We start from the raw sequence: 19,431 nt of genomic DNA, 5'->3' as shown, positions 1-19,431 counted from the left end.
TTTGTGTTAATCAGATGCAAGACAATTAAAGCTTGCTGATGGGCACTCACTGTATGAACACACTCAATAGGTCTGGAGTAGGGAATCCAATTCCGGACATTTCTGTAATAATAATAATAATAATATCATGCATTTGTTTTTATTAATAATTACTGGTGTGGAGGAGTAGGGCAATGCATTCACATCACAAAGCAGTTCTTCAACGGATTCATGAATAATGAAAAAACACCTACAACCATTGCAAGTAAAGATAACAGTCGTGTCGCTCCAGCTCCAGCGCAGAACAAGTGAGTGATTTCACTGTGTAAGTAGAGCGGTCCAGCTGCCTGCTCAACTCAATAATACAGTTATTTCAAAATGTAAACTTAGATAATACACTGAGCTGATTAAATTACTAACACTGAACATTTAAACTTCAGAAAGTAAACTTGCTGCATACTACACAGTTTTTAAAAGAAGCAACATCATACAATGACAATCTTTTCGTTATTTTTTGTTTTTTGGGGTTTCTTTTAGCCTGCAGTAACCACCGCCCTGCTATTTAAATGTATAAATTAGCCACGTGCGCGCTCAGCGTTCACTCACTGTCAGCAACCGGTTGGGGGTTTACCCCAGTTTGAAAACCCCTGCAATAAAACTTGTATGTAAAACCAAAACAAAACAAGTCCAGCATTAGAGCCGTGATTGCGTTTGATTTTGAAAATCAGTGCACTAGTGTATCCAGCCAACAGACGTCGGCTCAGGTGAGGAATGTAACAAGACCCTTCTACTTTCTCAACTAGCTTATGAAATTCCCAGGCAAGCTCAATTCAACTGGTATATAGTAACCCACCCCCATCTTGTGTTTAAATTAAAATTGAAAGCAATAGGAAAGGTTTACACTGCAAATGTCAAAGTCGTCGTAGTGAAAAAGCTCCCTGACAAATCCAGTTTACCTCAAGGTGGCGTTGCCAGCAGTAACGTTCAGTCCCATCCAAACCCCCACCATTTATTTTCCCTTTGGGGAAAAGGCATACATTGCAAAAACAATGATGTGTTTTATTGCCACCAGTTGCTATTTGTGTTCATTGTAAGGAACATTAAGCTGAGAAAATGAATTTCACATTTAGGAGACCCATGTTTTTGAAAAGATTTCTAAACCTGGCTTGTAGGATCTTCCTGCCTCTACTTTTTTTTTAAATTTTGTCAGTGCCAGTGATTTTTACCCCAGTTTTTTCCCCAATTTGGAATCTGCAATTGTGTTATTATTAATCCCGATTCACCACTGCAGCCCCCCAGCGACTCGGAAATGGAGGCTAAAACATATGTCCTCTGGAACGTGTTCCTGCTAAACCGTCGTTTTTTGCACTGTGGATCCACAGCGAAGGCATCAGACCTGTAGTGCCAGAGGACAACACAGATCTGAATGGCTCCATTGCAGACCCGCAGGCGCCCTGTCAGCCACAGGGGTCGCTGGTGAGCGGTGAACGTGGATGGCCTTTCGCGATACCCGTGCCTATAAATTAGCTCGCAGAGACGAGGAGCGGCTGACCATAGGGAAGGCATGAGCAGGGTGGCAGGATAGCTGCCCTCCCCATTAGCCAAAGCCAAAAAGCAGGTGGAGGTAGAGGATTGAGGGAAGAATAAAATGTGTTTGATGTTTACGTGGTTTGATCTAAAGTTAAAGTCAGTTCCCTGCCTGAACCACTGCTTTGCTTAATCAATCGGGCAATCAACCGATAATTGATCATTGAAAAGGTTATTATCATCTAACCCTAAAGAAGTGTGCTGGTATGTTGACACTCATGATGCAGCTCCCTTGGAATATAACGATCAACCCATTTCTTTCCAGAATATTCTTATAATAAAAAATGATAAGCTGTGCATACCAGACTTGCTAAATAATAAAACGATTATAGCATACAACAGCAATGAATAAAGTTCTCGTTCCTGTAATATAAAGGTATGAGTTCAGAGTTGCCAAGGAAAGCTGGTATATATCCAAGCATACTATTATTCTTATTAGGGACTTGTGTTGTTTCTAGAAGATTATTGGGCAGCAAAGGGACCTGTTGAGCTCGATTTTCTCACTGCAAAGTCCCTAATGTAACTTAATTTCCATATTTTTGACTGATAAACCACCATTATGTAAAGATTGAGTAGTTTTGATGTCATTAGAAGATGGATTTCCACCCTTTTATGTACCGTGTTAAAAAAAAATCCTGAAAAATACATACTGTGCATGACATTTGTTCGAGAAACTGCAAAAATACAGACTGTTGTGACCAGATACCCCAGTCTGAAGTGGAGTAAAACGAAGTAAAACCAAGGTAGCGTATAATAACAATTAGTAGAACTGGCACGTAGATTTAACATGGTACGCTAATGCAAAGACAAAGTAACCCACACCCATTCTTCGAATTAGAAGAAATGGTCTCTAAAAACTGTTACAATAGTTTAAATATCTTTTTGGTTTGAATTGCGGATGGATGTTTGTGGCAAAGTGCCCACCCCTGTGCTATTTATTTGTGTTTTATGTTGTATGTAGTGTGTTGATGTTGGTGTATAGTCATTGGTACACGGGATATAATATGGGTTACAAGCACGAGTGTTTAAAATGTATATTTGTATTTAGGCACGAGGATTGCACAGCACTTCACGTGCAGGTAAAATAATACGTGAGCACGGGGAATTACACTTAATTCACGTGCAGTTGTACCGAGACTCCAATTGAATGAGATTAGCAATTAAGTCTCAGTACAGCTGCATAAAAGCAGCATGTTTTCACTCACTTGGGGTTGTGTGTTCATGAGTGGAGAACGAGTGTGCAGAGGAGAGTTAAAATGAAGGAGAAATAACAATTGCTAAGACGTGCTGGAAGGCCAGCACGGTACTTGTTTGTTTAACGTTCGTCCACTTGTTTTGTCTGTAAGTACGTTTTGTTTGTCTATTTAAGTGCCATGTCCTGTTTTGGTGTCAGTGTTTTGTTACAACCTTTTTATTTGCTGTCTGTTTACCTATTATGTTCACCAAACACCGCGTCTCTGTCTGTCTTGTGTGTTACTGTTTCATCCTTAAGAGACCCTTGACTCCAGAATAAATCCTTAAAGACCATCAGAGGCTTAGATCAAATCTTTAGCAGGCAAGCGTAACATTAAAACCAGCATGGTTTTAATTCCTCTTCTCTCTCATTTCCACATCCCCAAAACATCCAAACAAACAACACACAAGGCCTGTGCAGGAGTTCTTTTCCTGCCAAGAACTGTCTGTACCGAAAAGAGTCTTCTCAGAGGACTCAGAGCTGTTTCCAGATGTAGACCATCTGTCAGAAGTTGCATGGTGTTTCACAGAGCCGTCAAAAGACATCGTTGTAGGCTGGTTCCTCTGCCATACACTGTTACAAGTCTTATTTCAAAATATAAGGACACTATATCAGACATCAGACATCAGACAAAGAGACTGAGAAACGCACCTATGGATTAAGCCTGCATATTTTAAAAAGCACAGCTGACAGTATGAGCATGCCATTGGGCATCCATCCTTGGCTTTGAGTGTCTGCAGATCCCGGGGCTTGAAACGAACGAGCGTCTGCACTGTATCACATCTTCCATGACTACGCAGCAGACACTGTACATGCCTCTCTTCCTTAGTCTTATACCCACCTTTAGAGTCAAGTTAGAGTGTTGCTCTGTGTATTTATCAGGGTGCAACTGATTTCTTCTAAGTTTGTTAAGGTGAAAAATGAGAATTCCATGAACACATTTTTTGAAAGTGAGGTTTAACGCCAAATGCACAGCTATCTGTACCCTTTCTAAGCCTGTGTTCTGAGTTTCACAAGCAGGCTGCAACCTCATCAGTACTCTCCCAGTAGAATGATAGCCGCTGCATTTAAATCCCATGTTTTAGATACATCTTTAAATAATGCAATTTACTATATCATCATATATTACACACGGCCATATGCAGTACATGTTAGCATTCTCAGAATAATGCCATGTATTATTTTGGCTGGAAATTGGAGGCAGGTTTTTAAAAAAAATTAAATTGCCTTATCTGGCTTGTTTTAGCTTCCTTTTTCTTTCTCGTTTTTCTTTCTCTTTGAAAAAACAAGCTCTCTTAAAATGAATGCAGAAAGGTCTGGCAGACAGTGAGGACCCCATTGGCTGTGGGTGGATTTGGAGGCAGGGGGGGGGGTCTATTTTTTTGGCAGCAAGTCATGCTCTGCTGGCAGGAATGATAAGGATAAAAACAGCAACACCAGACATAGGGAAAACAATAAGTGAAATGATTCCTAGAACCAAGAGTCTTCGCCCTTTCTCAATTACGTAGTGTCCGGTATCTTCTCGGCATTTTTTTTTCCCCCCCCTCGAAGGCTGGTAATTGGTAATTAGCTAGCCAAGGATAAAACCAGAGGTTTGGGAGAGTCTGGGGCATTTTGGAGCGAGATGGCTAGCAGCATGGTTGTATCCCTCCTTCAAGGATTCCTACTTCTGACTCTCTGTGGACCCTCACTCCAAGGAGGTAGGTGCACATTTTTCAGGTTACTTCTGCAAATCCACCTGTGGCCAGGCATTGCCATAGACAGGTACAACACCTTGTACTCTTTTTTTAAGCAGCTGGTTCATTATCTACAAAGTTGGTTTTAACTTGCACAGCTTTTTTTAAAATTCTGCACTGCTTCGTGTAACTGTAATGTGTACATTCTTCTATAAACAAAACATGAATATCAGAGCATTTGGGTGCTAACACCTTATCAGATCAATTCCACTTGGTTATATATTGTACTATAGTGGGGTTGTTTTTCACCTTGCACAATAAAGACGCTATGAAAAAGTGTACCAGTATGGTAAAACCTAGCTTGAACTGAATTGAAGTGTTTTTGCAAGTTTGTGGTTTATGTGTGTATATACAGAAAACGAGGCAGCTAATTTTTGGTTTGCATTTTAATTTTAAAGTTAAAGCATTTGGCAACAGGTTTAGAAACTAGAGTTGGTAAAATAAAAACGAAGTGAACAAGGTAGCACTTGTTTTCTTAAGGCTATTACATTTTACATTTGCATATATGACTTGTTCATGTAAAACATAAGCTTAATGCATTGTACAGTAGTTACAGCATGTAGTGTCTAAATAGGGGAATTATACACTGGTTGCATATAAGAACAAAATCACAAGTTTTAGTAAAGAGGGCAGGACGTTTTAACATTCCTTTTCAACGCTGGTTAAGCACAGATTGATATGCAAGACATGGAAATGTTTTATAACATAATGCTCACTAGAAAGGCATTTGGCAGCAGTATGGTGACATTTAAAGAATAATAAGCAATATGGAGCCATCTTTATTGAGAGGTTTATAACAATGCATGCCAATATTTCTAGCTTTTGCAGGGAAATATATTTGTTTGGACAAATGGTTTACTACAGCATGTATAATCTCTGTTGAATACGCTTCAAAGTTCAATTTTCCATTGTTGGATGGAAAGTTGGAAAGTTGGAAATCTGACTAATATTAATCATGCATTAACTAGATCTGTATTCAAGTACTGTGGTAGACTGTGTTAGAGACATCAATACAACTGACTGACATGGTGACGTTTTTATGATATGTCATATTCTTACATGCCTGATGTCCTTTTGAATTTATTTTAAAGTACACAAAGTAAACCCAAGTATATTAAACCCTAACCAAAATGTAACAGAAAAACACATAATATGTTAAGATTACAAAAATACCAAAAACAAGATGCTTTTTGCTACAGGTTTAGCGCCAGTAATGATTTATTTTCAGTTATCAAATGCACTGCCCTGTAATTACAGAGACATCTTCTTTCAGTATGACTGTTGGATCTGTCATTAGATGAGATTTACTTTACAAAGGTTAGTTAAACTAGCCATTAATATATCATATGTAATTCCATTAATTGAAATGGCTTCTTCTATAGGAAACACAGCTTGAAGACTGATCAATATAGTACTTACTATATACTGTATGTATGGATGCACTGAATCATACAGAGACAATGCTAAAGTTTAACAAGCCTTGTTTCATTTGCTACAAAATATATAAAATAGCCTTAGTTCTTTTCCAAGAATCAAGATGTGGTGGTCATTGCAGCCAGAACTAACATGTAATTAAAACCAATGCTTTCTCAGGTTATTTTTCACATTTTAGTTGCACCTAATTAGCGCCACATTAGTTAGCAGATAGCTTGCAGAGATCATATGCTGTTTGAACTTGAAAATAGATTTGATTATAAAGTGAGAGTTAGTGAATCACTAGACAAGAAACCGTGGCCCATCGCCCAAGTGAAGTGGATGATTGGTGGTGTATTATCGTTTACAGATTGCTTTTGCAAAAAGCTCAGTGTTTATATGATTTAATGACATTGTTTTATTGATGTTTGCTCTGTTTTCTAACTTAATTAAGCCATGTTGAAGTTGTTATGAACTCATATAGTATATGATACTCCACTTAGTTTAAACATATTCTGTGTTGCCTTTTTGGTTCAGCAAACAGCAGTACATTCTCACTCTGGTGTACAATTCACAGAACTGTTTCATGTGAAAGAGGGAGTGCAAACAGAGTGTATAACTTGTGCAAGGCTTCCCACTCTTCTTTGCTTCGTCGTTCTTATTTATTTGCTCAGTTCGCTGTAAACCAGCAGTGTGTAGGTAATTGGGATTCAGTGCTGTCTTGGTTAGGTGTTTTACAGAACAGACTGAAACCAGCTTGGTTTTTAGTGTAGGGTTGTGTGATTCAATTGCACTGCAATTCTTAACAATGGGAAGTGCAGCAACAATGTTACAGGAACTCATTTTAAAAGGTGACCTGTATAAAAAATTCTGTAGCACTATGATGCATAGATGATGGCACAATCTGCATGCTTGAACAAAACCTACAGTGTAAGTTCTTTCTAAATGCTAAATCCTTTTTGCTGTCTCAGCGTAGTTCTCGCTAGTCATCACCACAAGTCCAATATGTACTTTAACACTTTCCTAACACCCCCACCCCCAGCAATGCATAACAGCCCATTCAGATCAGAAAGAGGTGCGGCACATTTCATAGGCATGGCAAGATATCTGTGCAGGACGTGATCTAAGAAGAGCGAAGGAAGACATCAACCCGTTTGCCTTCCAACCTAACATAGCCCCCCAAAAACCTGCCACGTTAAGATCAATCAGATTTCCTTTTTCAGTTTAATATCAGTTGATTATCCCCTGGCTTTGATGGGTATAGAATGCCAATTTGGCACCAGCTCGGCCTTGATCTCTATATAAAGAAAAAAAAAAATTAAATTTCAAAACTTTCAAGATGTTTCCATCTTCGAAAGGCAGAAAATTATACACAGCATGCCAGACTGCGACAAAGATACATTGCAAGCAGACCGTGTGATAATGACATCACCAAACTGCTGTTTCATAATATGCCCCATACTGGTGTATTCTAATAATGAATTGCTATTTTTTTGTGTAATTTTTTATTTTTTTTTGTGATTAGCATTACATTTAAAGTTATTACTATCGTGATTCACTCAGCAGAAACCATTGTAAGGGTTAAAAAAGCATGTGCTGTGTAACTGCTTCTGAAACTAATATATATAATATACTAAAATAATTTCATGTCGCAACAAAGCCGCAAACTATATTGACAATTTGAAAAAAGCAGTAACGCAGGCATATCTCTGTCGGGAATACAGGTTGTCAAAAAGCACTCTGTTTTTTGGCTTGTTCAGCAACCATGCGGCAAAGCAAATTCGATTAAAGAAGGAAACAAATTGAGGATCTGATGACCTTTTCATGTCAAACCTTTCAGGTCGGCTTGATTTGGAATAAAAACTCAGTTTGGGATTCTTGCATGTCGGATTAAGATTTGGTGCACTTTGAAACGATTCATGTCAGATTGATTTTGAATAAAAGTTCAGCTTCAATTCAGGATTTTTGCTTTTTGCACTGCGTTGTAATTCTTCAACGAAAGCAAAGGCAGAATACTGCATGCATGAGATAACAGGTACATGTAATTCTACCTGTATTCACAATATCATCTCATGAACTCCAACAGTTTATCATTCATTTTGATTGTCCTTTCTCTATAACAAGCCCCTTGATACAATGAACAAAAGTTTTGGAAACTAACAGGTTTGTTATAGCGAGGGTGCACTGCATTAGCATACAGGGAGACAGCTCACCCACCAGCGAGCAACAACCGAATAGAAATCAAAAATAATGGGAATACCTATTCCGTGTAAAATGTGTGTTTGTAGTTGTTAATTATTAAACATGTATACCGTGTATGTAACTCTTGATTATATATTTATTAAACTTTTAAAATTACAATAGAACTAACCCTAACCCAATACACAATTTGTTTAAGCTACAGCCCCTAAAAGCGCTCTGCAATCTCCCAGAGGCTCCCTGAGCTGAAAATGCAGACAATCCCTGATCATGTCAGAGGTCATTGATTGTTTTGGACAGGTTCAAGGTCTGCGTGGGAGGCAGTTAGTTACACTCTAATTTGAACTCCCAAGTGGAGGCTGTCACTCTAGCCCATGAAAAGGTTTTGGATTAGATTAATTGTCAAACTGTGCATTAGGAAACTGCTGAAATGCTTTACAGCAAACAATGGAGCTCTTGTTTTTTATTGTTTTTTTTTTTTACCTCACTCATTCATTTTGTTGCCGTGTAAAACAGAAACAGTAGAACAGAGACCAGAAACTATGGTAGTGAATGCAGCAAGGCAACTCCACAACTTCTCTGAACAAATAGAAACTGATTAGCCTTTTCAGCCTGTCATCTTTGACAGGACTCACTCAGACATGTGCAATGTATCTTCATAGTCTTGACAGCGTTATCTGACAATGAAACAGGCTTCTTCAATTTGCAGAGACGGTACTTCCAGCAATAACACTCCCAAGACACGCCAGGTAACAAATTCATTTTGATAAACAGATTTCCAAGCAGTGACAACTGGACGTGCTCCTAAATTAGATTTCATTCATGAAACGACCTAAGAGTGCCGCGTGCTTTTCAAAATGACTGCATTCTTCAATCCAGCACATGTTCCTTGAAGTGACCGTTTTAGGTTGCTTGCCGTATGAGGTTAGGTGCACAGTGGTGAATTATCAATTCTGTTTCATTTGTTTAATTCACAAAAAACATATAGTTTCAGAGCTACTGCACCTTGGTTGGGTCTGCCTCTGTGGTTGGCTCTCGGTTACCGTTCTGTATTTTCAAAATGTAGTTCTCATTACCATTGCTAGGCAAGTTTGCTTGTGTTCTGTACTGAATCCTAAATCACTCATCTCTATTGCTTAAATCATGTTTTTACTGAAGTGTGCACACAAAGTATTTTTGTAACTATGTGCAGTATGTAGCTATACATGCAGAATCCTTCGTCATAATTTTGTAAACCAATTTAACATCATGTAAGTATAAAGAAGTTGTCTAATGTGTTGCCATAACACTTATTACTACAATGCAGTAAAAATTGTAAGGACTCATTAATTACAATAAATGTGGTATTATTACAGTTCTTTTAGAGTCTAACAAATTGATTTGACAAAATGTTTAATAATAAGCATGCTGTGTTGGTTTTCAAAGTGATTCAGCAGTTTCACAGTGTGATGTAGCCTTTATGAAGGGGTTTACTGCACAGAATGTGGTTCAACATTCAAATATTAAACTACTGTTTAATATAGTGCTATGGTACTGTAGTGTGCTTGTCTATGTGGTATAGTGTTCTGCTGTATACTGTTTGTACAGCTTGAAATCATTTATGGTCCTTGGAATATGACGTTCAGTATTACTAATTAGTTAATCCTGTAATAGAGTACATCTGCTGCTTGTTTTGACCAGACTGTTAGCTGTTAGCTTGAATTTTTATAAAATGAATACATTTTTCATCATATGCCATACCCCCCCTCCCCACAGACCAGCCAAGAGACAAATGACTTGCTTGCTTCCTGAATCGTCTCAGCTGGGATAAGTCTTGGCGTCACCAATAAGAGAACATTTCTGTTAAGTTTTTATCATTCTCTCTCCCATTCTTACTCCCCCCATCTCTCTTCTTCATTCATTCTCTCAGGTGTGAGATGAGCACCCACAGTACAGTCCAATGTGTGTGAAATATATCATAATGTTCTGCTTAACCTTAATTGAACTTATTACCATGGCCTTGATAAATAGAGTCGCTCACAATGGGATTTGCTTATCTGGACAAGATAGGTTTGGACTGGCATCTTGGTCAGGTGGAGCGACACAAGTCATGTTGAATCACATGGACACTCAGTCAAGCTCTTTTAAAAGCAGCTGTATTTATATATGTTACCATTAAGCTCAGCTGACTAGAGTCCTCGTTCATAACAAAAAGAATGAAAGAGTCCAAGTGCTCTCCCCTCTTTTCTCTCTGTTATTTCATTTTTCGATTTGCCAGTGGGTTCTGCTGATCTTTTGAAACTCTTTTTAGTTTGAATCAACTCCTGTTTGTTTAATGCTGTTTGAAGATTGTAAAATGTTTTTTTTCTTTTTGTTTAAACTTTAAAATAATACATTTTGTAAAAAAAAAATAAAATAAAATAAAACAAGTACAAGAATGTAGATCAATGGCACAGGCTCTGTCTGGGCTGCCATAGCTGAATTATAATAACAGGATTTATTATAAGCAGGTTGAGGCATTTCTGTTAAGTTTATACAAAGGGCCTTTGCATTTGTGATAAAAATCTTGCTAAGTTGCTTTGGCATCAAAAGCGAGAGGAGATGTATAATCTGCCAGAAGAGCATTTACTGTAGCCTGTAACTTTTTGTATTGATATATGAGGAGCCCTGTATTAATTACATTTGTCTCCTTATGCTGTCATCCCTTAATGTACAGCTGGCTCTGTGGACAGACTGTTTCACTGCAAACTCATGCAACAGTGGTGCTTTTAAACAGTGACTTAGTGTCCGAGACACCGCACCAGTGCCATGTTTTCCCTCTGTTTCCTTTAATAGTGTTTTAGTATATTTTTTTAGGCTTGGATAAACTAGGAGAATGTTCATTCTAAATGTCACAGTGCAGCTGTATCCACACATTTTGAAAACTGCAATTGAAGTGAGATGGAAATGAGATGTTGATCTCAATGGGTTCCCAACCTGTTTAAACTATTAGGACCTGAATTTAATTAAACGGTCATGCAGGTAGACGAGCATCCAGGAATGTGGCTCTCTCTGTTAAACTGGGCTAGAACTCTTTCAGTATAATGCCCTATTTCAATAGACCAATCTGTGTGCCTGGGTAGAAAATTCAGAGATTGCAGACCATTTAAACAGGTACAAGCTCGTCATCCCAAAGCTTGCTCTTCCCCTGGTATGACACTCATTTGAATTGTTGGAAGTGTCGTTTAATCACTTTGCAAAGCATATCTGGTGAGTGCAAGACTGGGTAACACCGTTCGAACAGAGCAGTGTTTTACCTACTGTCAGTTTTGGAGGATAAAAAAACAAATTTTATGAGAATTTCTTTTTGATACATAGGAGCTGTTTACTTGGGATCGAGTTAGTATAGGGTTAGGGTTAGGGTGGTTTTTTTTTCTAGGGTAGCATAGGGAGGTAACCCAAGGCAACTCAGTCATGCGCACTATCCAGAGGAAGCACCTGATATTCAGAAAATGACTGTAAAACTTGACAATACTGTAAAAATTGTAAGGACTCATTAATTACAATAAATGTGGTATTATTACAGTTCTTTTAGAGTCTAACAAATTGATTTGACAAAATGTTTAATAATAAGCATGCTGTGTTGGTTTTCAAAGTGATTCAGCAGTTTCACAGTGTGATGTAGCCTTTATGAAGGGGTTTACTGCACAGAATGTGGTTCAACATTCAAATATTAAACTACTGTTTAATATAGTGCTATGGTACTGTAGTGTGCTTGTCTATGTGGTATAGTGTTCTGCTGTATACTGTTTTTACAGCTTGAATTCATTTATGGTCCTTGGAATATGATGTTCAGTATTACTAATTAGTTAATCCTGTAATAAAGTACATCTGCTGCTTGTTTTGACCAGACTGTTAGCTGTTAGCTTGAATTTTTATAAAATGAATACATTTTTCATCATATGCCATACCCCCCCTCCCCACAGACCAGCCAAGAGACAAATGACTTGCTTGCTTCCTGAATCGTCTCAGCTGGGATAAGTCTTGGCGTCACCAATAAGAGAACATTTCTGTTAAGTTTTTATCATTCTCTCTCCCATTCTTACTCCCCCCATCTCTCTTCTTCATTCATTCTCTCAGGTGTGAGATGAGCACCCACAGTACAGTCCAATGTGTGCTCTCCTCTCTTTTCTCTCTCTGTTATTTCATTTTTCGTTGCCAGTGGGTTCTGCTGGTCTTTTGAACCTCTTTTTAGTTTCAATCAACTCCAGTGATTGAAAGCTGTTTCATAAGAATTCCTATTTGCTACATAGGAGCTGTTTGCTTGGGTTTGAATTAGTTTAGGATTTTTTTTTTTTTCTAGAGTAGCATACAATAGTTTTACAAGGGAGGTAACCCAAGACAGCTCAGTATCCAAAGGAAGCACCTGATATTCAGAAAATGACCGTAATACTTGACAATACCATCAAGATTGAGCCCTCAGCAGATAAATCATTCTGTGCTCTGAACCCTATAAAATAGCATTGGAAGCAAGTCACTTGCAAGTCTGTGGAAAGAAAAAGTGAATAAAAAGGCTTTTGTTACATCATTAATTTACTGCTTGATAAAAGCGCAGTGAGAGACTCATTAACACTTTTGTCAAGTTTTTTTAAATAGATTTGGCAAGCGAGGGCTCTGACGTTTTGTTTGACAGCGAGGTGAAACCTCAGCATTGCCAGGAAAGAAAAAAAAAACTGATAGCGTGCAGAGTGAGAAAGAGGAGGCACATTTTTGTGCATATCATATTTATCAGGTTTAGGGTGTGTTAGACACCTACTGGCTCTTCAATTCTAACTCAGATCGTTCCGATCTAGGAGAATTGGACTCAGCAATCTCTAAGTGCCAAGGATATTGAAACTAGCTTTTATATATATATAGGTTTGTTGTCAAACTAATGATTTATCAAATGCAGCGTCATGCACTACTCTCCTCTCAAATTACTCAGTATAAAAGAACCACTCTTCAGGACAACAGTGCATTTTCATTTAATATGTTTTTAGCAAAAGATTCATATACTGTAAGGAATTCACCCTAATATATCATCTCCCTTTCTGGCTGCTATCAGACTGACAGGAGACACAGCGACTAGAATTTCAATTTTGATGAAATATTAACTCAGTATACATTTTGGTTAAAAACAAACATTTGTGATGTACCACTCTGAATATCTTTTGGAATGACTAACACTTTTCTGTGTGTAAAGAATATTCAATTACAATTTATTGGTACATTTTATATTTTATTATTGATTCCGAGACTGCAGCTGTTTGTATTTTCACCACCTGTTGGTTGGCTTTTTATGTCCGAGAAGGCAGTCCAGTGCCAGAACTAGATCTATTTAGCAGACTCCAGTGACTCCATGCTGAATGGGCCAACTTTAGGAAGAGGATTACACTTACAGAAAACAATTAATTCCAACAAGTTGAAACAGCAATTGATCCATAAGAACTTTGGCTAAGGTTTTAGCACTGAAATGAACTGTGTGTTATATCAATAAGAATAAGCTGAATTTTGTGGACTAACATCCAAACCGCTTAGTTCGTTAATAATTTGAAGGTTTGTGAACCAAGAGAAGATAACACAAGATAACACAAGAATTATGGCTTTGACACACAGTAGAGTCATAATTCACTACAACTCCCTCTCAGATATTCCATTCCATTACTGCGTTATGTGAATTTACATTGTAATCTAACATATTTGAGGCTTAATTGCAAAATAATGTCATTTGCAATCATTTGTTTCTGTGTTGTTTTTTTCGTTCATTGCCAGATACCTGAAATATTTCCCTAGAGGGAAATTGCACACTTGGAAAGTCAAATTTAATTGAGCAATGTTGACTTTCCCCCCTGCTGTGGCTCAGCATCCTGATAAGTTTGTGCTGTGCTGTGCTGAAATATAACATGTGAACTAATTCATGCTGAGAGTGTCACGTTGCTCTGAATTGTTTGTGAAGCCTGCGGTCAGTCTGAGTGTTTATGGTTAAACAGTTAAAGACAAAAGTGTTTCTTTAGTCTCCTGTCTCTCATAAAGTAATGGTCTGCATCATTAATCCCCATCTCACCACCTGACGTAGTTTCCCAAATGACCCACAAGTGTTCAAACTCACAACAGCACGCCGTTTTCAAGGCATGTGTTCATCGCTTATTCTCTCTACAGTTTGGTTATTCCACTTCGTCTGTCTTTCAATTGCTGCACAGCAAATACACAGCTTTCCCCTCAAACAATACTGTTATTTATCTAGTTTAAGAGGCAGTTACCCATATTCTTCTTACTGTAGCAATTATACACTCTACGGACACATGAAAAAGTGGTCTTTATAGCCAGATGTATGTTTTTAACTAGATGTGTACAGATGGGAAATATTCTCTTTGGGGATTCATTGGTGAGGTCAAATAAGATAAGTGGTCCTTCTATGGAGGTGAACAAGTTTGATTTTAATCTGACTGCAGGTAAAACTTTATTATGTACTGTAGACCTTATTGCACTACAACACACTGTGAATTTATTTTCATATAGCAAAAAACTGTGGAATTCCTTTGAATAGACATGAATGGTTTAGATGTACTGTCGCCGTGTTCGGATATAGTTAACATTCCCCCATCCTACACAAATCCTTTTGATTCGCCAAATTTTCCAGACTTCCATCAGAACTTCAGCAACTAAACATTCTGATGCCCGCTTTGTATTCTCGCTGTGAGATCAGGTTTTATGCTTTGCCAAGGCATTCAACTGCTCAGATACTGTAGATGTTGCCCAGAACAGAACTTTTATTATTACAGCAGAGACTGTGGCTCATGTTTATTTTTTTAAGCATACTTGCCATTTATGTGTTCTCCACAGCATGTGCTTCCAGATGTTTTCCTGGGGTGGGTACTAGAAGTTGCAGGGGTTTGTGACATCAACCACAAAACTGTGTTTTATTGTAGGGTTGTTTTTGTGCTTGATGCAATAACATTTTCCCCTGATATCACCTAAAGTGATTTAAAAATATTTTAAAAATGTGTTTGATGCTGTGACTCAGGATAGCTTTTGACTTTAGCAAAAAGTCAACTACAGTGGAATAAAATTAAATAATTATTAGAGTAAATCTTCAAGTGACATTTCCCTTTTTTTTTTTTACATTTCTTTTTATATTGTTATGGTGTTTGTAATCATCCTGAGGAGACCTGATTGGCTAGAAAACCCTAACTGACAGTCCTGAAAAGCATTCTATTAAAATCATGTGACAGTGTCAACTTTCAACTCTGCCAGCTCCACCTTCTCTGCATTTATCTTGACAGAAAGTTGGTGGGATTGGCAGCATAGAGAAGGTCGCTTCTGCCTTGTGATTTAAATTTAATGAAGACTGTTCAGTCCGAAGACTGTGGATTCTCCAGACAAGCTCAAAGCTAATTCAAAGCTAGGTAAAGGCAGCACAGAGAACAACATAGAATACTGGGGTTTCCAGCAATCTGCAGACTCTCCAGCCTGGATGTCAGTATCGTCCTAGCACATTGCTCCAGCCAGTCAACGAGGTTTATGTTTGAGGTTTGTTTTGTTATGTCTGAGTGAATCCAATACTGGAACTACCTTCACATATTTAGCTTCTCTGGGGGGTGGATAAAAAGACTGAACGCTTTCTACTCATGTACAAATACGACCATTTAAAAAGTACAGTGCCAGCTCATGCTTGGTAAATCTTTCCTTGTGAATTTTCCAAAGCCCAGCGTATCTAATAACAACACTTTTAGCAGCTTTCCTATGCCAGGTCTTTTGTAAAGCTCTTGTAATGGAAGCTTAACGTTTTGCTCTACAGTTTAAGACTTTATTATACGCATGAAGTATTCTCAATATGTGTGCCCTCCATTTACAAACAGTCACAAAGGCACATAAAGATATCCATAGTCTTTGTGTTAAATTCCTGTCCTGATGAAGCATCGTTTAAGATATAAATCTGTACCTTTGGGAATGCTACCCACTTTCGTTAACGTGACTGTAGGCTGGTGTCAGCCTGTGATGAGCAGCTTTCAGACAGTATAAAAAAGAAATACAGAGACTGATAATGTCTGAAAACATTAGTTTAATGCTGCATTGATGGGTTAATACATTCATTGTATGGGGCCCCAAGTGTAAAAAAAAATAAAATCATTAACATTTTAACAAGTCTTTTCCCCCAGATTTAGCTTAAATCCTGTCATTTTCACAGATTTAAACATCTTTTTTCAGATTTATAAATCTTGTTAAAAAATATTTAAATGTGCATCTTTCCAGATACAATTTATAAATCTGAAAATATTTTGCAAAGTTTCAAGATTTAAACCCAGGATGTGAAATAAATCCAAGAAAGCAAGCTCTGGTGTTTTTTTTACACTTGGCGAGTAGAGATTTAGCTGACAAATTACCAGAAACCTTGGCCGTTCACAAATAAATCTGGTTTTCTGTAAAATAAATATTTAATTTCAAAATAAATATATCAGTTGAGTGCTAAATTCGGACATGCAATTTTTCAGATTTAGAAATCTCATGAAAAACATTTAAATGTTTAGTTTAAAAAATAAATAGGTAAGTTGACTGCTAAATCCAGATTTACAGGTTTTCAGATTTATAAATCTCTTAAATAAATGATTAAATGTGTACTTTGCAGATATAACTTATAAATCTGAAAATATTTAGCAACATTTCAGCATTTAAATCCAGCATGTGAAATAAATCAGAGAAAAGGAGCTCTGACTTTTGTATATCAACTGTAAACCAATTCATTTTTAAAATGACTTTTAGGGTGAACCTGTTCTGTCAACTGACGCATTCTTTAAAACCATGTGCTTTACTGCAAAGGATGAAACACGTCTCTCATAGTGTACAAGTTATTTCTTCAGAAGAGATCTTTTGTGTACACTGCTTTATATCTGTGTAGAGTGCATCACTATAAATGTGCCATTTCAACAAATATAACTTTTGAGGTACGTAATCAATATGTAGAAATAAACACCCAGGGCTGTATTTCCATAAAGACTCACTGATGTGTTGTTTCCTGTGGGACCCTTTTAAAGTTGGGTGTCACTTGAAATGAGTTGGACGATGACTCCACATCACAAAAATAGTGCAACAAGGTGGGCACAGCACAGAGAAAGCTCTAATGATTGCAAGACAGCTGTTCTTGCAGCTGCACGCTTCGTTCTGAACCGAACATCTAATATGGCATGGCGGTGCTGGTATGGGCCCATAGTAACGCACTGCACTGTCTTTGAATGCATTGGGTCATGCCATTGAGATACCGCTATGCCAATATGAAACAGATACTAGCTGGTACCATTCTACCAAGGGCTCCTAATGTACAGGACCATTACAGTCCTTGTTCTACTATTGCCTTTGTTTTAGTTCTTCTATTATGATTGCATGCCTGCCTTAGACAGTCAAGCACTGTGATCGGTATTATTACAAGCATCTTAATAGAGACCTTTTTGAAACACCTCTAGGATTATTTATAAAATTGTCCCATTAGGTGACGAGTTGCTAAATCGTGCTGATGACACCTTAATTTATAGTCTTGTTTTTCAGACTGGGAATGATTTCCCAGAGCCTGGATTGCCGTTAATAACTTTGCAGTTTTACCGATTATCCAAATGCAGACTTTAAATATTGCTAATGGCTGTTCCCCAGCTGTACAAACAGGATATTTAATAGCTGCTCTTCGTATCCTATTGTGACTGGTACTGGACAGTGCAATCAAATTCAAGTTGCACCTTCCAGCAAGGCACATTTCTCAAGCACGTTCACTGTCTTTAAAGTGTACGGTGGAGCAGAGCTATTAGTCTGCTTGGAGGTTACTGTAGGTACGTAGCTAAAAAAGTGAATACAGATGTGTTCTTGCTAGCTTTATAATGAAACATCAACATTTAGAGCAATCATCTGTCCCAGAAGCATGTGTAGTGAATGTGCTAATCCAGCAATGCAGCACTGAAGTTATGATAGGGTTAGGGTGGGTTACTGTTCTGCTCTCTAGATAACACAGAATCACAGCATGATTAATAGATGAGCATCACCAGAATCATTCTAATGATATTTACTGATGTTTTATACAGTAAATCAAGACTATAAGAACAAATGAAATACAGTTTGGGGTGGGGAAGGGCTGCATATTATTTTATAGTTGATGGTAGCCCATAGAGGATCCTACTTTTTAGTCTCAGTTCAGCCTCTGGTCTGATGTTCAGCAAATTTACCTTCCTGTGAAACCGCTATCACTGCTATCAAGAACTGACAATGCAACGCCTTAAAAAAAAAAAAAAATACGATATTCCGTGGCAGGGTACATTTTTCTTCTAAATTTAACAGGGCAGATCACGTTTTCCCATTGCACTCCAAGCTGCTAGCTGATTACCCATTAAAGCGAGAGTCATGCATCTTTATAGCAAGCTAGCTGTAGTCCAACTCACATTTGTATTACAGTTAAAAGTCGTTAATAAAGCATTCCCCAGCAGAACTTTCTGTCAGCCTTGCGCAGTCAGATCATTTGTTATTGGAAGCATTTCACCGCTGCACTGACGACTAATTAAAGCTCCTATTTATTGGGTTCGTGCTTTTATCCCAGTACGATACACCATCAAACATGTGCGGAATTCTCTGTTTTATTGTTCGCATTGCACCGGTTTGGCAGTTGCGTGCTGGATCCAAATTTGGAAGGAAAACTCACCCCGGCAAAGCCAGTACTGCCTCCTGCCCAGTAAAATCCAGACTAAATAAAAAAAAGGGTTTGTATTGTTTGGAGTGATGACAGCCTTCGACCGAGAAAGCCCTTAACAGCATGTTACACAGTGCCCCCTTGTGGCTTCACGGTGATGTTCCATATCTTTGGTAATGCCATGCACCTGAGTATAGAAAACTGGCTACAATAATACATGCAGGAACTTACCAGCAGCTCAGTACCGATCTGCAATATCGGTTATCGTTTAGAATCTCTTGGTATATTACTTTCTGCTACATTCAGAAGTTTATACTCAGAACTCAGAAGTTTAACGCACCCATCCCGGTGGCAGCATCACAAGGGCTTACAGACATGCCTTCGAGTACCGCTCCTACATCAGAGTGACATCATGAACCACCAATAAGAAATAACAAGTCTTTCAAACACCAGCTGCTGCTGCAAGGGGCGGGGCAGGTTAATAATTACACTGTGATCCTTGAAGAAAAGAGCACTTTGAAAATGATATACAAAGTGATCCTAAACAGCAATGACAAAACAGGATGTATCGGTGACATATCCATCCTCTCTTGTAGTGGTTTCAAGAGGCTTGAATCTCTATG

At 38.0% G+C, this 19,431-nt stretch overlaps 1 protein-coding gene across 15 annotated transcripts in view; it reads left to right on the top strand.

The window, feature by feature from the left end:
* Positions 1 to 4,211: 4,211 nt before the first annotated feature.
* LOC121305037 (elastin-like) overlaps positions 4,212 to 19,431 on the top strand; it is a 46,402-nt gene continuing 31,182 nt past the window's right edge. For 10 of the 15 annotated variants that reach the window (XM_041236545.1, XM_041236544.1, XM_041236537.1 and 7 more), the window contains exon 1: positions 4,215 to 4,500. In XM_041236545.1, coding sequence (XP_041092479.1) covers positions 4,425 to 4,500 — 76 coding nt within the window. In that variant the 5' untranslated portion in view covers positions 4,215 to 4,424. Of the gene's footprint in view, positions 4,501 to 19,431 lie in introns of all 15 variants that reach the window. The other 5 variants (XM_041236540.1, XM_041236542.1, XM_041236539.1 and 2 more) reach the window with 3 other exon arrangements.

The sequence above is a fragment of the Polyodon spathula genome, chromosome 41 (assembly GCF_017654505.1).
Source record: "Polyodon spathula isolate WHYD16114869_AA chromosome 41, ASM1765450v1, whole genome shotgun sequence".
Lineage (NCBI taxonomy): Eukaryota > Metazoa > Chordata > Actinopteri > Acipenseriformes > Polyodontidae > Polyodon > Polyodon spathula.
Note: the sequence above shows the minus strand (reverse complement) of the source record. Positions and strands in the feature narration are given on the sequence as shown.